Genomic DNA, 17067 nt, shown 5'->3' on the forward strand with positions numbered 1-17067 from the left:
CAAAATTATACAACTAAAACACTAAAACGCAATTTGCAAACTAAAAAAATGATTATACCATTTCATTCTCTGAATCAATGAAAGGGTTTCCTGGGGCCCATTTTGACATTAAGTAGACATTCTGTTCATTATCAGTGGTAAAGGAGATTGCGCCCCCCTAATAAAAGGTTTAGCAAAACAGAATAAACCATATATTTGTTTGTCATACTGTATATGGCCTGTGATAGGCTGTATAATAGATAAATAAAGCTCCTCTAGTCAGAATGTTTTATAATGATGAATCAAATGAGCAATGTGAAAGGCGTAACTTGTTGTGAAGGTATACATAGGTACAAGCCCATGTACATAAACAACACAACCAAGGTGCATTTTGGTTTGAAATGCCCAACCACCAAGCTTTAAATTCTGTTACATGTGCTGCTAATGGCTGGTGGAAGCTAAAGATTATGCTGTGTGGAAAACTGACAATACAATTTGCAGCTGAAACCAGTTTACTATGAATCTGGATCAGTTTTGTACAAATTCAGCAACAATGCCACTGTGTTTTGTTGACAAATTTAACAGCAAGTAATGGCCACATGTGCATTTTAGTGCATGTGTGTATCCTACTGGCTAGCTAATTGCCACCACTTTGCACTGTGCTCATGTGGTGGTTAAAACTGATATAGAGACGGTTGTGTCGCAGAAGTTAGCTCTGTCAACACTGCTGCCGTTGTTTAGCACTGTTTATGGAATTAGCATCTTTAGCTGCTAGCCACTGGCTCAGCAATCTCCATGTTGAGAACTGTTTCCAGACAACTCCTTACGCTCTGACTTTTGCATGGATGGTGTCCTTCTCAGCCGATCTGTAACGTTAGCTAGCTCAGTGGCGCAAGGTGACCTAGCAGTAGATGCATGCTTCCTTTTGCGCAGTGATACAGTTGGAGGGCGTAATACGGTAGAGGGAAAATAGTTCCTACATGAAACTCACAACAAGGTCTGTAGATTATCTTGAGTAACCAGGTCATGATTTCTGGAAAGAGTTTTTCAAATTTATTTTTTTGGCACTTTGAGCAACACAAGCTCAGTGCCATGTGGTTCCATTATATTTGAGAGAAGGCAGACATCTCTACAGTCAATAGGCCTACCTCCACTTAACAACTCACACCAAAACAATCTAGATTGATAAACAGCACTACAGGTAAGAGAAATAATATGTATTTTTGATTTGGGGGTGAACTGTTCCTTTGATTAACACTGACAACAACGCTCATGGGAATACAATACGGGGGAAATCCCTTCTTGACCAGCAGCCACAACTCTGTTGGATGTTGATCAGATGACCAGACACAAGATATTGTTCGATAAGCAACTGTTTGCTAACACATAAACAACTTCATAAGATAACCCTGATCTACTTCAGGCCTATGGCAGCATCTATAAGCCACTTTAGACCCTAAACCAGAGGTTTAACTTAAAAATAGACCCACACAATCAGACCAGGAAAAAATGGTTTTGAGTGTTTGATTTATCTCTCCCGTTGTTAAAATGGTTAAAAACACAAAATGATGTTCAATAATTTTAAAATGAATCCATTTGTTTTGTCAGTGATGCTTACTTGTGCAATCTGTAACAAGAATATAAAACTAGAAAATGAAAACCAAACAAATATCTGTAACACAATAACAAATCAGCTTGGAACCTTACCAGATAAACAGTTACACATGATTGTGTCCTTGCCTTTCCTTTTATGTGTAAGAGCATTATAAACTTATCTAACAAGTCAAAACAAACAGGCCTGAACAGATGCACTCATTCAGCACTCCTCCTGCACACATACACCTGCCAAGTCCAAAAAGTTTTATGTGCACTAATTGGCTGAGGACTGACAAGCAAGTCAGCGTGAGCTATAGCCGTGGAATTATGTACAGAAATGTTCACATACACCCACTTCCTGTTCTCGTGAGTGCTGGTGTCTTATCATAGCTGCTGACTCATTACAAAACCCAGACTGGGAAAAGGGTCATGGCCCTCCAGCCAGTGCCTTCTTCACCTGGGTTACCTGATTGGCAGCAGAGATCGACTTAATGGGTATTTGGCAACATGTGTACATGATTCACACACGCAGGTGAGGTGTTGTCTGGGAAGGTTACAAAATAATACAGAGTGCAGTTTATGAGAGAGAGAGAGTGAGTGTGGGAAGGTAGACACAAATTAGGGCAAATGATGATGTGTGTGTGTAAGCATGTGTGAGTAGATCGGAAGTAGTACAACATCTCTTAGAGGCAGAAGTAATCTCATTGGTTGGATTAAATAGCAGAGGCAGCCACAATCTTTCTGTCAGCACTCATGAAGTCAAACAGAAAGCATGAGGGAACTAGTGTTGTGAGGCTATTAAAGCACACTGGCTGCTAACAAAAACAATGTCATGCTGTTTTCCAGTAATTGCAAGTGATTCTTAAATGGTGACTGTTAATTTCAGGTATTTATTTTATCGTAAGTGAACAGGCAAGGACAGAAATGTTTGTGAAATGGGCACCAATACCTAATTAACAAAGATGGCTGGCTAAACAAAAACATGTCATTGCCATTCTTTTTGTTTTATAATCATATTCAAAGTTCCTAACAAGCCTAAATACTTGTTGTGGGCAGTGCGGACAAGCCAGCACATGTATGTTGCATTAATGGCATGCCAGCACAATGGGAATGACGGGAAATCCTCCAGTTAGCCTATTTTAACATTAATCCCAGATGGTAACCCGTACTGCTAGATTTGTAGTCCCAGCTAAGCCCTAGCCCATTTTATCATGTTAGATGTTTGTATTTAACAGTAAAGCCATAATCCTCTACATTAGTCTTGAAACTGTGTTTAAAGTTGTTGTAGCTGCCTGCGGTGGTTACTTTGCAGCTGTTTTGTGACTAATTCTGTGGTTCTTTTTTCCATGTGGGAGATATCATAGCTGAATGTCCTGACAAACACTGTAGAGGTATCAATGTCAGAGATCTCGGGACAGGGCTGCAGCGAAGAACTTTAATTATGCCAGCTTTTCTTTTTTAAAAATAACCCAACAATACTGTGTGTGATTTTAAATCACATGACGGCATTGCGGAGGTGAAAAGGGTGTGACGGAGTGTGACCTATAACATACACATTTTATATGAGAAATTGAAAAGGCATTGCACAGCAATAACAATCATTTACCATCCCTCTTATATGGTGGTTGATCTTGTCCTCTGCTCAGAGGGTAAGTAGGTCCCACACCTCATTGATATCCCACTTTGCAGACATTTTCATTTGCTGTTCTTCTTCTCTGAGTTAGCTGTTAACTGCTGCTACCTGCTTTTAAGTCTCCCGGCGGTGGGTTGCACACCTAACATTTCGTCAATATGTCACGCTCATCCCATCTTGCCGGCTATCCCTCACACAGATGTCGATTTGGCGATGTTACTACCTTTGCTGCTGGCTTAAAGGCAGCAGCTCTGTCCCCCAATGCCACAATTGTACCTTTGATACAGAACGATGAGGCAGAATAACGCCATGATATTCCCACCTCGATCAGGTAGTGTTAAAAGGGCTAAGAAAACTGTCTTGCCCACAAATATGAGCGTGTAGGTTTTAAGGAGTATAACATCAGTAGGCTATAAGCAGTGGGTGGGTGACCCTGTGGAAACGTACATAGAACATCTGACCTAGGGTCAAACATTGCTGACAACATAAAGCCCTTTGAAAGGTCTCCTTGATGATACTGAGCACAGGAGCCTGGGAACATGGATGCGCTCACATTTTTCCTACTTGGCTGCTTGTAATTAGACTTGTTACAACAGGACATGATTTGGACTCAACCCTCAACATTCTTGCAAAGTTGCCCATTAACTTTTTTATACAGGCCTAATATTTATAAAGAAAAAAAAATGGTTCTTCAGCTCTGCCCACTAATTTAACTCAGCCATTGATATTATTTCTGCCTCCAGATCAATTCTGCCCCTGAAAAATATACGGCTGCAGTAGATAAAACTCCAAATAGCATATGTGCGTGTTCACCTAAAGCTCAATGATAAGCTTTCCTTCATCATCACTGCTGCTGGTGTCTTCTGTGTAGTCCTGGCAGCTTTGCACGGGCCTTACTCCGCTGCTCAGACACTCGGGTGGCTGATAGCCGTGTAGCTGGCCAGACATGAAAAAAGACTGGTATTTGTTGTAGTCATTTGCTGCTTGATCCTTGGTGTCTTGATAATCATGGTGTTCTTGGTATTTAAAAGGCTCTGATGGCAGCACAGTATTATTGTCCAGCACATTGGCTGACCCTGACAGTCCAGCTGCAGCTCTACTGACTTGAACAGAAGAGGAGAGTTGGCTGGGTTGAGCAGAGGGTGATGTGTTTACATCAGGTGAGACACCTGGGCTCTTGAGACTGCTTGATGTTGACCTAGCACAGGAGCTCACTGCTGTGATGTTGTTACCTGCTGCAGAATTTACCTGCTGAACAGACAGAGTGATGCTGCTCTGCCTCTGGTCCTGGTGTGAAAATGTTTGCTGAGGACGTGACTGAATTGATGAAAAAGCATTTTGTGTTTCTGTTAATTGAGCCTGTGCTTTGATCCGCTGACTTGAGTCTGGTTCACATAACATCCGTGTTTGTTGGTTATGGATGGTGCTGCCTTCCCAGTGTTGTTGTGAGTAGTAGAAGTTGTTCATTTCCACTGGAGGCTGTGGAGAATTGGAAAGGCTCATCTGACTGCTGCCGGCAGAAGATGAATTAAGGTAATTTGACTTGCTTGGAGCTTGCTGAGGGCTCTGTGGAGGGTATTCAGACATTCCTGAGTGTGTCTGGGAAAGATGCTGGAGATGCTGCTCAGATGGCCAAGAGTTTTTAAAGGCATCCACCTTAACCTTTCTGTCTTCTCCCTGTTAATAAAAGCAGAACATTGCCATTATACCAACACAATAATACAGCCATTGTCCTCCTTCCATTCTCATTAGCTTCTTAAATTGCTCAAATACCACAAAGTTTAACTTGTCCAGTGAGTAATAAAGGGAAATCGATGGAGCATTCAGTTGTTCCAAGCATAGCTCTTCAACTATTCATTATACACCTTTACGTTTTAAATCCTATGGGAAAAATGAAGCTATGAAAGACCTCTGCTAGTGTAACTGCTGTCAGCTTTCGCGTTTTGTCATAATGAATTGCTGATGTTTTAAACGTTGGCAAAAGGCTCATAAAGCTTCGTAATTTATGTCTGACTTTCCACTGTGTGTGGCCTTGAAATGTACATTTCTGTGTACCATATTTGTTCTCTTGTGTAAATCTTTTTTCTGTTTTTGAACCACATTGTTTTCTGTTTGACACATCTTGATCATATATTTACTTGCTGCAAATATTTCATGAGAAAAACAAAATTTCTGGCTCGGGCATCAATCAGTTCTTGATAAATGCCTTTAAACAATGAAAAACAATTCTGTAAGAACCCATTATGCCTGAAACCTGCCTCCACATGACCCCCTTCATCAGAACAGTCTGAATACTGTCTGGCTGTGGGGGATTTGTGGAAAGTTTTAGAGGAGTTTAAGAATAATTAAAACAGTAAAGAAGTATTTAGAAAGAATGCTGGATTGGAACAAATCCACAACATTTTGAGATGACTTTGTGCCTACTTCACTTTTGCTTGTGTATGGTTTAGGGAGGGTAAGTGTATATGCGAAGAAGGAGGTAGGGGGTTGGTGTGTTAATCAAGGTTGGCAGTAGTGAGGAACTGAGTTTACTTGTGTCTGAGCTGTCATTTGTGTTTGAACATTTTAAATGATACAAATGCAGTGAATGAATTCATTCAATCTCACCTCCGTCTTTGTCATATCTGATGCGCTGTCCTGTCCCCACTGTCCTGGCACCTCGTCTGTCTTGATTCCTCCTTTCTTATCCTCTCCCACCACTCCTCCACCACCTCGCCCTTCCACGCACTGGAGCTTTGTCTTTCCATCCTCTTGGCTTTGCTTTGGCCTCCAGTCTGTGTTGTCTGGCTGCCCAGGGGTCTCTCCATGTCCCAATGTCTGCGGCTCCTTCTGGACCGCCAGTGAGGCTCCCTCCGTAAGTCCTACAGGAAGTGAAATGAAAAGCAGTTATTTATCTGTAGGACAGTAAATCCATAATATAAATGCTTATTAGTCAGTTTTAACTTGCCTGAAAACTAAGGTGGAGATTGTACAGTTGATGGTGTTTTCTAAATGAAACTAGATGGTTGTTACACTGACTTTTGGATGAAAGCATGGATACAGTATTTCATGTTGATAGCATATCACCAGCCCATCAGCCAAATTAAAGGAGACACTACATAGTTTTGTGATACACGTGGGCCAGTGTGGTCAGATATACATACAGTAATGTGCAGTGTAGTATGTAATAGCGGTTGTCTTAATGGCAACCAAATAGGCGTGTAGTCTTAAATCAGAATTCCTTTGGTCTGGCAAACTCTTTGTGCATTGTGCTTTAAGTAAACACATATGGACCAGTGCCATCCCACTTCCTCCCCTGTCTGACTACCATGTGCTTAAACACTTAATGACAAGTCTTTCCATGAAAACTAGAAACCATGAGCTGCTCTACCAAGCAAATAGCTGCCTCTGTGCTATTTGCATGTATTTAAATTGCATTTTATTCTATTAAGTATTTTATTAAATGAGGAAATATGAATACATTTGGTGCAAAACTGGCCCCTTTCTATACAAATGAGCCTCCCTGCAAAAATAGTCCAATTCCCAAAGATCAATAATAGCCACGCACAGTTACAGTGAAACTGTTCGCATCCTCAGAAAGTTGGTGGTAACTGCAGAGCACTGAGAGGCTGGGATATTAAATTTAAATTTAAATTTCCTTCGATTTCCTTCTGTCACTTTTCATTTTTTTGAGGAATGTCATTGCACCTTGATGGTCAGGACCTGTGGCTCACACACTGAAAATTTCAGTTTTCTTTTTCTTTTTGCTGTTATTCTTTCTACTGTGTTATTGGTACAAAGGCAACATTTGTACTTTGCCACATGGGTAATTGTTGTCAGACGCAAGGAAAGGGCAAATTGCACTCAGCTGCAAACTTTATGGCCGTGTTTGCCCTGTAATCTCATTAGTGTAATGTGTTTTGTGAACTGGACCATGAGATGAGACAGATAGTGGTTGCAAGTGATGCGCAATTCGGAGCTACAGCAGCTGTAATCTGTATTCTTTGTGAATAAGCCCCTGCATTTGTTGTTTCGCTGTAGCCAGGAGGCAGCGGATGGGGGTCACAGCCCTTTTGTCTGTCCTGTGCTCCTCAGGCCTTTTAACTTTATTATTGTCTCTAATTCCAAACTTCTTTAATTTAAAGAGAGGGTAAACTGATGTTGTGTGCTGTGATAGTAGTCGAATCATAAATACCACAGGATAATACAGTTCTCCATGAAAGCCTGAGGGGCAGCCCACATGTCACATTAACAAGGACAATAATACCATCTACCACAAATTTATGTTACTTATACTACTTTATTTCATATTTTATTGATGTTATATTTTATGTCTTGGATTCTTATTTTGTTTTTCACTTGTGTGATTTTCTTTTCATATATATCTAAATGGCATTGTTGGAGGAAGCCCGAGACCCAAGATTTTCAATACTAATGACTGCCTCTGTAATTACTTTGCATTTGATAAATACATGACTTCATTTGATTATTTTGTCTATAATATTTGATAAAGATAATTATTGGTCAGTGCATTAAATTTCTCAAGACCTCCACGTCAATTGTGGGTTTTGGTGATACTGCATAAAACTAGATTCAGAGAAAGCCTCCATCCTGCAAACCAGTGATTATATGCTGCCATCCTGTGGTTAAAAGTGGTCTATGTTTTAAAATCTGCACAGATTCAAATGTGTTAGTAAAGCATATACAGTGCAGTCTGTGCATCGAAATAATAAATCAGACATATTATTTTGGAGTTGTCTCTGAACTCCAGGACATCGGACTGAAACTAAACAATGACAAAAGGGTTAAAGAGCCAATGAGGTCCATTTGAGGCTGTTCACATCCACACCAGATGAACCATAACTGTAACCTTTTACATATGAATATATTGTACAATTTAGGATACATGTTGATCAAAATGTCAATGTTAAATCATAGTTGTTTTTTTTAGCTAATCTTTGGAGGATTGATAACTACTTGGGACCATGGAGCAAAAATGAACCATGAGCCCCTGTTGACACAGACACCACCTTCTCTCTGTATGTTGTATCCTCTCACTCTCTCTCGACAAATTTATATAGAAATATAGGCTACACCATGTCAAAACAATATAAACACAATGATAATATTAAATCTAGTGTTTTACACAGAGAATTTTGTACTGAAGGAATACCTCAACCCCCAAATAATCAGTTAGGTTGTTTTAGTGACTTTGGTGTTCACAGGGTCACACATGTTCACTTCAATTTCATCATGTGAGGTTAAACTTTGGTGAACTTGGGCCGGCAAAATCTCAGCTTCAACCAATGGTAAAGAAGTATGTTGTTAGGAGACACTGCTGTTAATGTGTGTAACCAGCCAATATTGTACGATATTGGTCATGAAAAATACAGACTGCTGCACATGAGAGATTCTACCTGGCTGGCAGTGAGATGGGAGACAGGCATGGAACTTAGGAAAATGAAAATGTACCAATAACATCATATTTTGCAGTATTTATTAGCAAGCTAGCTAACATTGGCTAGCAAGCTAGCTTCCGTGTGTTACATCCAGCACTGCCCCCATTTAGCATGAATATCCCCTCAGCAGGTGATGGTCACTCACATGCATTCGCTCATGGGTAACAGTGCCATAACACAAACTACAGATGAATGCATTAGTGGGCAAGCAGCTCTGAAATCTGTGTTTCTGTCAATGGAGTTTGGTTCTGAAGAGAGCATAGGTAAGTTTTACTTTCAGCTCAGTTTCCTGTTGGAAAGTCCTGAGCATACTACTGGATAAATGAGACTTGGATTATCTGGCACGAGTTGTGTTTGAGTTTGTTAACAGATATTTTGATATAGTTTTGCTGTCGTTTAACATGGGCCTCTATGAATTTAATTCCACAAGAACTTTGTTTTTGTATTCTTTGTGGAGGCATGTGGGAAAAACAAAATTTTCTTCACTAATTCAATATAACACAGGGTGAGTAATTGAAACACAAAAGGTGAAGTATTCCTCTACCAGAGGGATTGTTTAAAAGCCCAACATATCACACTTAGACAGTGAACCTGGGGATTTAGTGGCCCTCGGGGGCCTGTGCCCTGGTTTTTCTTTTACCTTCAGTCTGGTCTCCAGCAGTGAAACGCACAATCAGTTGCAATAAAATGAGGTGGCTGACTTAACAAGTAAAGAACATTTCACTGGCAGGCCCTAAAACTCTTGCTTACCATGTCTATGCTGCATATTTGGAGTCATTGTCCCAGAATTGGGGGACTATGTACATACAAGACTTAATGTGAAGGTGAACACTATCAAATACCCATTAAAGTCAGCTACTTACCCTCATAGTCATTGTTTGATTTTAAATACAGTGTGCTGGACAATAGAGCCAAATCAATGACACATTCACACACTCATTCAGATCATATACAATATGAATACAATTAAAACAATTAGATATACCTGCAGTAGGGCTCTGAATACTTGTAAGTGCAGCCGGGATGTCTTTGGGTCTTTCTACGAAATTAGGAGACACTGAAGTGGCTGAGTGGCTTGAGCTGATTACATCTTGTGATTTACTCAGGGTCATTTCGTGTGAAGGGGCATGGACATGAGATCCCACTCTGTCACATCCTGTGTTTGTATCTTTAAATGAATTCAGAGACTCTGATAATGTAGATTCCACTAGATTACTGCAGTAGATGGATGTTTGTGTGTTCAGCTGTCTTGAAGCTTTGCATTTATCAATGGAAAATGAAGAAACTGATCCAGAGAGTTCACCAGCAGCACCAGAGGCCTGAACAAGCCCAACCTGTGGGGGAGGGTGGGTTTCTCCACTTTCTAATCTGCTTCCTGTGTGTGCAGGGGCTTCACTCATTGCTTTCATTGTGCCTAGATTACACAAAGCTACTTGATTTTTAAGTTTGTGTTGGCTTTCTTTGCCCAGTCTTTCACCTCTTGTGCTATTCTGATTCACTGTGCTGGGAGAGAGAGAGGTCATGCTGCGTTTCTGTTGGCCAGAGAATGTTTGGGAGATCAATCCACCTTGGCTGACCCTTGTTTCTGGCAAAAGTTGCTCCTCTGCACAACGATTTAGAGAAAGGTCACGATTCTCCTCTGAAGTTTGGCTTCTTCCTGACTTTACACCTTTAAGTGAAGTAGCAGTTGACATAACATTGCCTGTAGAGCTCTGACTCACAGTGACCATGTTTACGTGACTGTATGTGTGTAGGCGTAGCGGCAAGCCTAGCACTTCAGGAGACGTAGATTCAGCTGATACTGTAGCCTGAGTGGAATTACTGTGTTCAGTCAGTTGGAGATTTGTCTCTGTCTTCCCAAATTGTACAGACAGTGGAGGTTTTATTCCCATGTTAAGTGTGGGTAAAGACTCTCTTTGATGTCCTTGCTGATGTCCCTCATTGCTGCTTTCCATGGTGACAGAGCCTTGAGCTTTATTCTGGATCACTTCTGGGGCTTCCACATCACGCCTCTGTGAGAGGGTGCCACCTGCTTGCCTCTCAATTTGGGGTTCAATGAGAGCCAGCTGCTCATCAGAGATGATCTGGAGACAGATCTGGAGGTCTGCTGTGTGAACATGAAAGACGTTCTGAGCGTCTGGCTGCATCTGGTCAAACGGTACCATATGACAAGGTACAACTGATGCCTTTGTGCCGGCGTATGCACTGTTTACAGGGCTCAGCTGGTGTGACGCTGGTGAGAGTTGTGTGTGTGACATAGGGGGGTTAGGGTTAGGTTGACCTTGTGAGAAAGCTGTAATGGCAGCAGCAGATAACTGACTGGCTGCTGCGGTTATGGTAGGTGTAGCAGGGAAGTTCGCAACCATGGGTGCAACAGGTCTGGGTAACTGCATTGGCGCTGAGGGTCCTGCAGATTTCGAGGGCTGTATTGAAGTGCTGCATAATCCTGTCTGGTAATTTTGAAGGCAGGTTGTGGTTATTGTGGTTGCTGCAAATTGCTTGTGCACTACAGCTAAGCTAGATGTTGCATTTGAAATGAGTCTTGATGTGTCAGCTTGACAAAGGGTTGTGGACGTGCAAGGCAAGAGGAGTTGGTGTTGTGTGAAAGTGCTTGTCTTTTTGACATCACAAGTCTGTACCATTGGTGAGGTGACAGCATCACCACATTTCTTCTCAGAAGTTTTGACAGAGGGTGAGGTTTGCTCAGGGTAAGAAGATGACAAAGAGGAGGTGAGAGTGCAGCCATAAGTTCCTGTTGGTTTATCCACAACATGTGGTGAAGGATTGGAATCAGGTTCGGCAGCATTAGGTAACTTGAGCTGGTACTTGGGCAGGAAGCTGGCCTTGGCAGTGGAGGGTGTGGAAGTGGCCGACGAGGTGTTAACAGACGGTGTATTTGCATTGATTAGGCATGTTGGAAAGACAGCCGCTTTGAGCTGAGTGTGTTTTGGATTGTTTTGGAGATTGATATAACTGAGATTTGTATCCTGCTGAGGCACACTGCCAGTGACAGAGGGGAGGGGATGAGTCACTGTGTTTGGGTCGGTATCCATCTCTAGAGGGCAAATTATTTTAAAATCAGTTTTCTGTTTTTTTCTGTCGGAGGGAATCTGGGCTCCACAGAGCTGCGAGGTGGAGTCAGTATGCTTTTCTTCATCAGTCACTCTCCCTCCCTCTGCTCTGCTCATGCTGTCCGTTTGGTGGCTAATCAATGATCCGATTGAAGATAGTGGCAGTATTGACAAAGACAGGTTTCTCCGAAGTGGAGTCTTAAGAGAGCTGCATGATGTTTGAAGCTGGCTAGTTTTTAGATTAAAATCCACAGCAGAGACGAGTGATACTTTGGCAGTAGGGCAGCCTGGATGACACACTGTTGTACCGCAGGTTGTGAAGTTTATTGTCGAGCCTGTTGTTGCTACTGTTTCTTTATGAACTGCTGGCAGCTTTTTCTGCAGGCCCTGCGCGACCTCGTGCTCTGGGTTTGTTGAACATTTCCTGCCTTTGATAACGCTGCCATCACCACCTTTCTCCGCATTGTAGAGCTTCTTAAAAGTCCCTCCCCCGTACATGTACCACTTGTTGTAGGCAAACTTCTGTGCTTTCTTCCTCCGGAACTTTCTGTTGCTTGGCTCTCCACAAATGTCACCACCGTCCCCATCGCAGCTGAGACTGCCGGCGCATGCCTCCTCCACAGATGAATTGACGAAGAGACCGTCTGTTGCGTGGTTGCAGTCTACGGCTGTCTGCCGGACCAGTGGGCGGTGGGTGGATGAATGCTGGTTCACAGGCTTGATTGCAAAACCTGTTGGATTGATCTGGCCCGAGCTCCCCCTCCGAACAAGTGTTACATAATCACTCTGATAGGAGGAGGTCGGGCTGCTCCTCTCGGGCTGCAGGAGGGTAACGCTGAAAGGGAGGGAGTTGCTGCGGGTCAGGGGGGCGTGCTCCATGGTGTTGGATCGCTGAGTGGGCACAGAGTTGTAGAGGCCAGGTTTCTTGTTTCTCTGTAACCCAACATTCGGAGTCTTACTGATCTTCATGTCAAAGTGAAAGGAGTCCTTGTACGTATACGGCATAGGGAGGTCAATACTACCCTGCTTTGACAGAACTGTCTTTCGTGGCCTTACATTCTCCAGCTGTTTGTCCTCAACAACAGCTGTATTCTCTGAAATCAGCTTTGATATGCGCTCCTCCAGTGTCTTCTGCTCCTGCTCCCTTGCATTTTCTTTGGGTTGTCCACATTGGCTTGGTTCTGAAGGTGTTTGTGTGCTGGTGGTTTCTTCAAGATGCTCCTTAGTGGATTCGGTGAGGGAATCCATACTGTGGTCGGGTAAAACGCTGTCACTGCTCTCACTGAAGCCTGAGTCTGTGCTCTCGTGGCTCTGGGATTTCCCTCTGGATACAGAGCTCTCCCACTGCTTGGAAAACAGAGTGGCCTCTTGTCTCTGAAGAGGAAGATGTCGACCGGCAGACAACAGAGATTTTTCTTTTTCAAGGCTCTGTTTTTCTCCCTCTATTGATACCATTGCACTTTCGTTTGCCTCTGTCTTCTGACCTGCAAGTATCAAGTTATTCTGTTCACCGACAGAACCTTCTGTATTTACAGAGTAGACCTTTGCAGTACTGGCTGCAGTGGTTATCTCAGCAGCAGGTAGTATGGCTTCCTTTTCCGTGCTGCCGGACTCCTGACTGCGCTCATCCAGAGACAAACTAGAGGTACAAGTCTCTCTGGAGCTGGACATGCTGTCTAGGCTCAGGCTGCTCTGGTCTGATTCAGAAGATTGTCGTGCATGAGCCTGAGTGCGCTTATGTTTGTAGAGGTTGCTCTGAGTCTTAAAAGAAACTCCACAAGTGGTGCAGGGGTAAGGTCGCTCCCCTGTGTGGCAGCGGAGATGCTTCTCCAGCACACTGGGCTTCATACAGTCCCGTCCACAGTGAGGACACACGTGCTTTCCCGCCGACTTGGGTCTGGCTGCAGGAGCAGCAGCTGCCAGACTCAATCCCGGCTGAGACTGCAGTCCACCGGCAATATGGAGTGTCAGAAAGGGAAGCGTCTCCTTGGAGTAGAGGGGCGGCATGGCCAGATGGAGTGTGGCTGGCTCGCGAGCGGCTGCAGGAGGCTGGGGGTAAGGCTGTGCGGGTAGAGCAGGCACTGTGTGGATGTAAACAGCCGTCAGCGGGGCCTGGATGTCCATCCTTTTCTCTGTCTGCGCTGCGACGGAGCTGATGTGCACTGGAGCACTCGCCAATCCTGGCTTGCCAGTCTCCATGGTAACACTGCTGCTGTCGTGATGTACCAGTGCCAGGTCTCTAATTACCTGTAAGATAAGAACAGTTTGCATTAGACCTCTGCTTTGCCTCAGATCAAACGGGGCAGATCCATCTATTTGAGCGTGGATGTTTCTAGGTCTTGCTCTTAAAGAGGAAAATAAGACTTCATTCATTTTGCTATTGCACCAGTGGAACAGAGAAAAGGAGAATAGCAATGAATAAATATACCAAAGCAGTTAATGATGACAGATATGCTGTACTCTTTAGGACAGATGGCTAATAAAGCAATTAATCCAGTCTGGATATTGCACGGTGATAAAATCCAGGGGGACATGATTTGCAAAGATGTCCACATTCTACAGCACTAAAATAATAATAAAATAAAATAATATCTGAGTTATGCCATTGTTGTGATGAGCAATGATATCCATGGTTACAGAGAGCAGAGAAAAGTAGAGGCATCTGATTCTCTGCTGTGTAATTTCAAGAGCAGGTGGTGCAGGAATACAACACTTAAGATATGCTTTGTGTGCAGGCAGTGGAAATATGAGACAAAACATGGGTAGAGATGTATATATTTGGTAGAGAGAAGCAGGGAATGATCCAGGAGAGTGACTCACATCAGCAGAGGGATGAGGGAGTGAGATCAGATACTCATACAGTACATCAGAGGCTTTTATCTCCCCAAATGAAATGTGTCTGCTGACATTAGCGGTTGCCTCTGTCACCAGTCGGCACCAATTAAATGGCATACCCTTGATGTTCCCAGTGGCATGTGGCGGCTTTGTCTCCTGACAGACTGTCATATTCATGCAGCATTCTAATCGAAGCGTAAAGCCACCTACGTGAAAAGATAAATAGCTTAATATTAGGTCAACCAGATTTCATTTCCTGTTGCTGTGATGCTTCTTCTACATGTACGGTGATTTTGCATAATTCACCCACAGAGGTACAGTTGGCATTGAGCGCATGCTTTGTTGTTAGTTGTACAGCATGAGCACGCCCACGTCAGATACTTTTTGTGGTACGGTGAACTGGGGAAAGTTTGTCTCTGTTTATATTCCAGTGAAAACGAGAAGCATTGTCCAAGTGTATTATAATTTTCAAACATTTACTGAGGAACTAGATCTACGCTTTTATTGTAATGTGCTTTCATTTCCTCCCGTTATAAATGTATGATGTAAATATGTCTTATTGTTACAAGTGCAACTGTAGTGAAGACCTTTTGCATGATTAAGAGGGATATTTCACTTGTAATCACTTTGAAATTAAGTGTGTCTTCAGTGGATTGGGCTTAAAAAGAGGTCAAACTGTGCTGGAAAACAGCTTCTGTTTGTACTAAGAACAAGCATCAGCAAATATGTGTAGCACCAAAATGTAAACAAAAAGGAAGACTTTCTTGATTTCTTGTGTCAGAACATTTCTAGTTTCATTTTATCTACTCTATAAATCTGATTTCCAGCTGCTGTTCTGACGAGCAAACGTTTAAAAAGAGGAAATATCTGATGGTGTTGCCATCACTGAGTGTAGGTAAGAATAACACCACAAGAAACCACATACCCAAACTCAGACGCAACACAAAACTATAAAAAAGAAACAGTTGTACAGAAGTCACTTACCTCCGTGCTTTGCACTTCAATCAGCAACAATCCAGCTCAGAAAGTCTTCTACACTGAACAGCCCCATCCTCAGTGTACCTGCTCATTTCAGTGCTCCAATCTTATTTTCTCTCACAGCTCTTTCACATGAACTGTTTCTTGTTGAGGAAGCGGAACAAATGCAAATGAGAGAGAAGATGCACTGTGAAAGTGAGGCAGAGAGGAGGAGAGTGAGGGAAGGAGCAGGGCTGGCTGGGTGGGTGTGTGACTGTCAAACAAAGACTTCCGGAGGACAAGTTGAAAACATAGAGTACACAGAGTGATCAGGAGGAGTGAAAGAGCACAGAGGCCCTGAGCACAGATGGAAGGATTTAAGGTTAATACAAAGTGCTGTGCAGAAGTGAAAGAGACTGCTTGGCAGAGGAAGTGCTGTGACAGAGGCGAGCTTACCTTCAACAGTCACGCTGGCTGACTGACTGACTTTATCATCAACAGTTTGAGGCAGCTGACTTCTGGCTCACTTATATGCTTGCTCCCCCACCTACCTTCTTCCTCCCACACACTGTATTTCATACACCCACAAAGACAAGGGCGCAGCAAAGCTAATGTTGATGTGGCTGCTTTGCTGCACATGCACTGCTCTCACTCTCTCAGGCACAGAACAAATGGATGAGTTGTGAGTGGCTGGAGTGAATTTCCCACCTCCAACCACATTACAGTATGTATCACTTTGTCCTGGGGTACACCAGCTCACACCGCACATGCTTATACAGTAGTAGAGTAGCCCTTTTTCTTTGCTGCATTTACTCTCGCTGGTTTTAAAACATAGTACAGATTGCATTGCTCAGTTTTTAACTCAAGAATCTGAAAAAAACTGAGGAATGATGTGTCTTTTGTGGCAGCAGTTTTCTTCAGTGTATCAAAGAGTAAACAAAAGATATGATCAGCTTCACTGAAAAGGTAAAAGCAAATCGTATTTTTTATCCTTGTAACGTTTTCATATGACAGTGGCTGTCAGAGTTATTCTACCATACCTCTCTACAGAAGCCAAAAAAAGTTCATGTCCCCCTGCACTCAACATTTTTTATCAATCATTAACGACAATTGAGGAAGCAACTATAATAAAAAAAAGGATCCATGTTGAATTTAAGTGAAATAAAGGTCAGCAAGATAGTGCCAGCAAATTCTTGTTTGATTATTTTTCCTACAAAAATCATATTACCAAATTTCAATGTCAGAATAATGTCTAATGCCAAAGTCAATCTGGCAGAATACTGACAACAGATGATATTTTGTTAATTTTAAGTTGTGCTGTTAAGTAACCAAACTAAGAACAAAACCGATCATCTGCAAACATCGTAATGTTAACGTCCACACAATGCGAAATTCTAACATCCAACATTTTTGGCCTCTTTGTGGCAGCACAACAAGCTGTAAATGCAACTCTGACGTATAAAGTGCTCAGGGATTATGTTTTGTAGGCTGACATGGACGTTAGCATCACCCTAGTCTGAGTGGGTGGAAGTTTGCTGCAAAGATCAGCCTCTCAGTG

The 17067-nt window shown here is 42.7% G+C and overlaps 1 protein-coding gene across 4 annotated transcripts; it reads right to left on the reverse strand.

Annotated features, from left to right (window-relative positions):
• Positions 1 to 1489: 1489 nt before the first annotated feature.
• znf831 (zinc finger protein 831) lies at positions 1490 to 16079 on the reverse strand. 4 transcript variants are annotated; one of them, XM_078160836.1, is made up of 6 exons: positions 15966 to 16079; positions 15537 to 15717; positions 14672 to 14758; positions 9632 to 13964; positions 5816 to 6069; positions 1490 to 4885 (listed from the first exon to the last, which is right to left on the reverse strand). In XM_078160836.1, exons 3-6 carry the CDS (start codon positions 14690 to 14692, stop codon positions 4022 to 4024), a joined length of 5472 nt encoding a protein of 1823 aa, XP_078016962.1. In that variant the 5' UTR covers positions 14693 to 14758; positions 15537 to 15717; positions 15966 to 16079; the 3' UTR covers positions 1490 to 4021. The 4 variants fall into 4 exon arrangements, with proteins under 4 accessions (XP_078016962.1, XP_078016936.1, XP_078016982.1 ...); XM_078160810.1 differs by having other exon boundaries at positions 15537 to 16066; XM_078160856.1 differs by lacking the exon at positions 14672 to 14758 and having other exon boundaries at positions 15537 to 16065.
• Between the last annotated feature and the right edge of the window lie 988 nt (positions 16080 to 17067).

Source organism: Epinephelus lanceolatus, chromosome 1 (genome assembly GCF_041903045.1).
Source record: "Epinephelus lanceolatus isolate andai-2023 chromosome 1, ASM4190304v1, whole genome shotgun sequence".
NCBI classification, from domain to species: Eukaryota; Metazoa; Chordata; class Actinopteri; order Perciformes; family Serranidae; genus Epinephelus; species Epinephelus lanceolatus.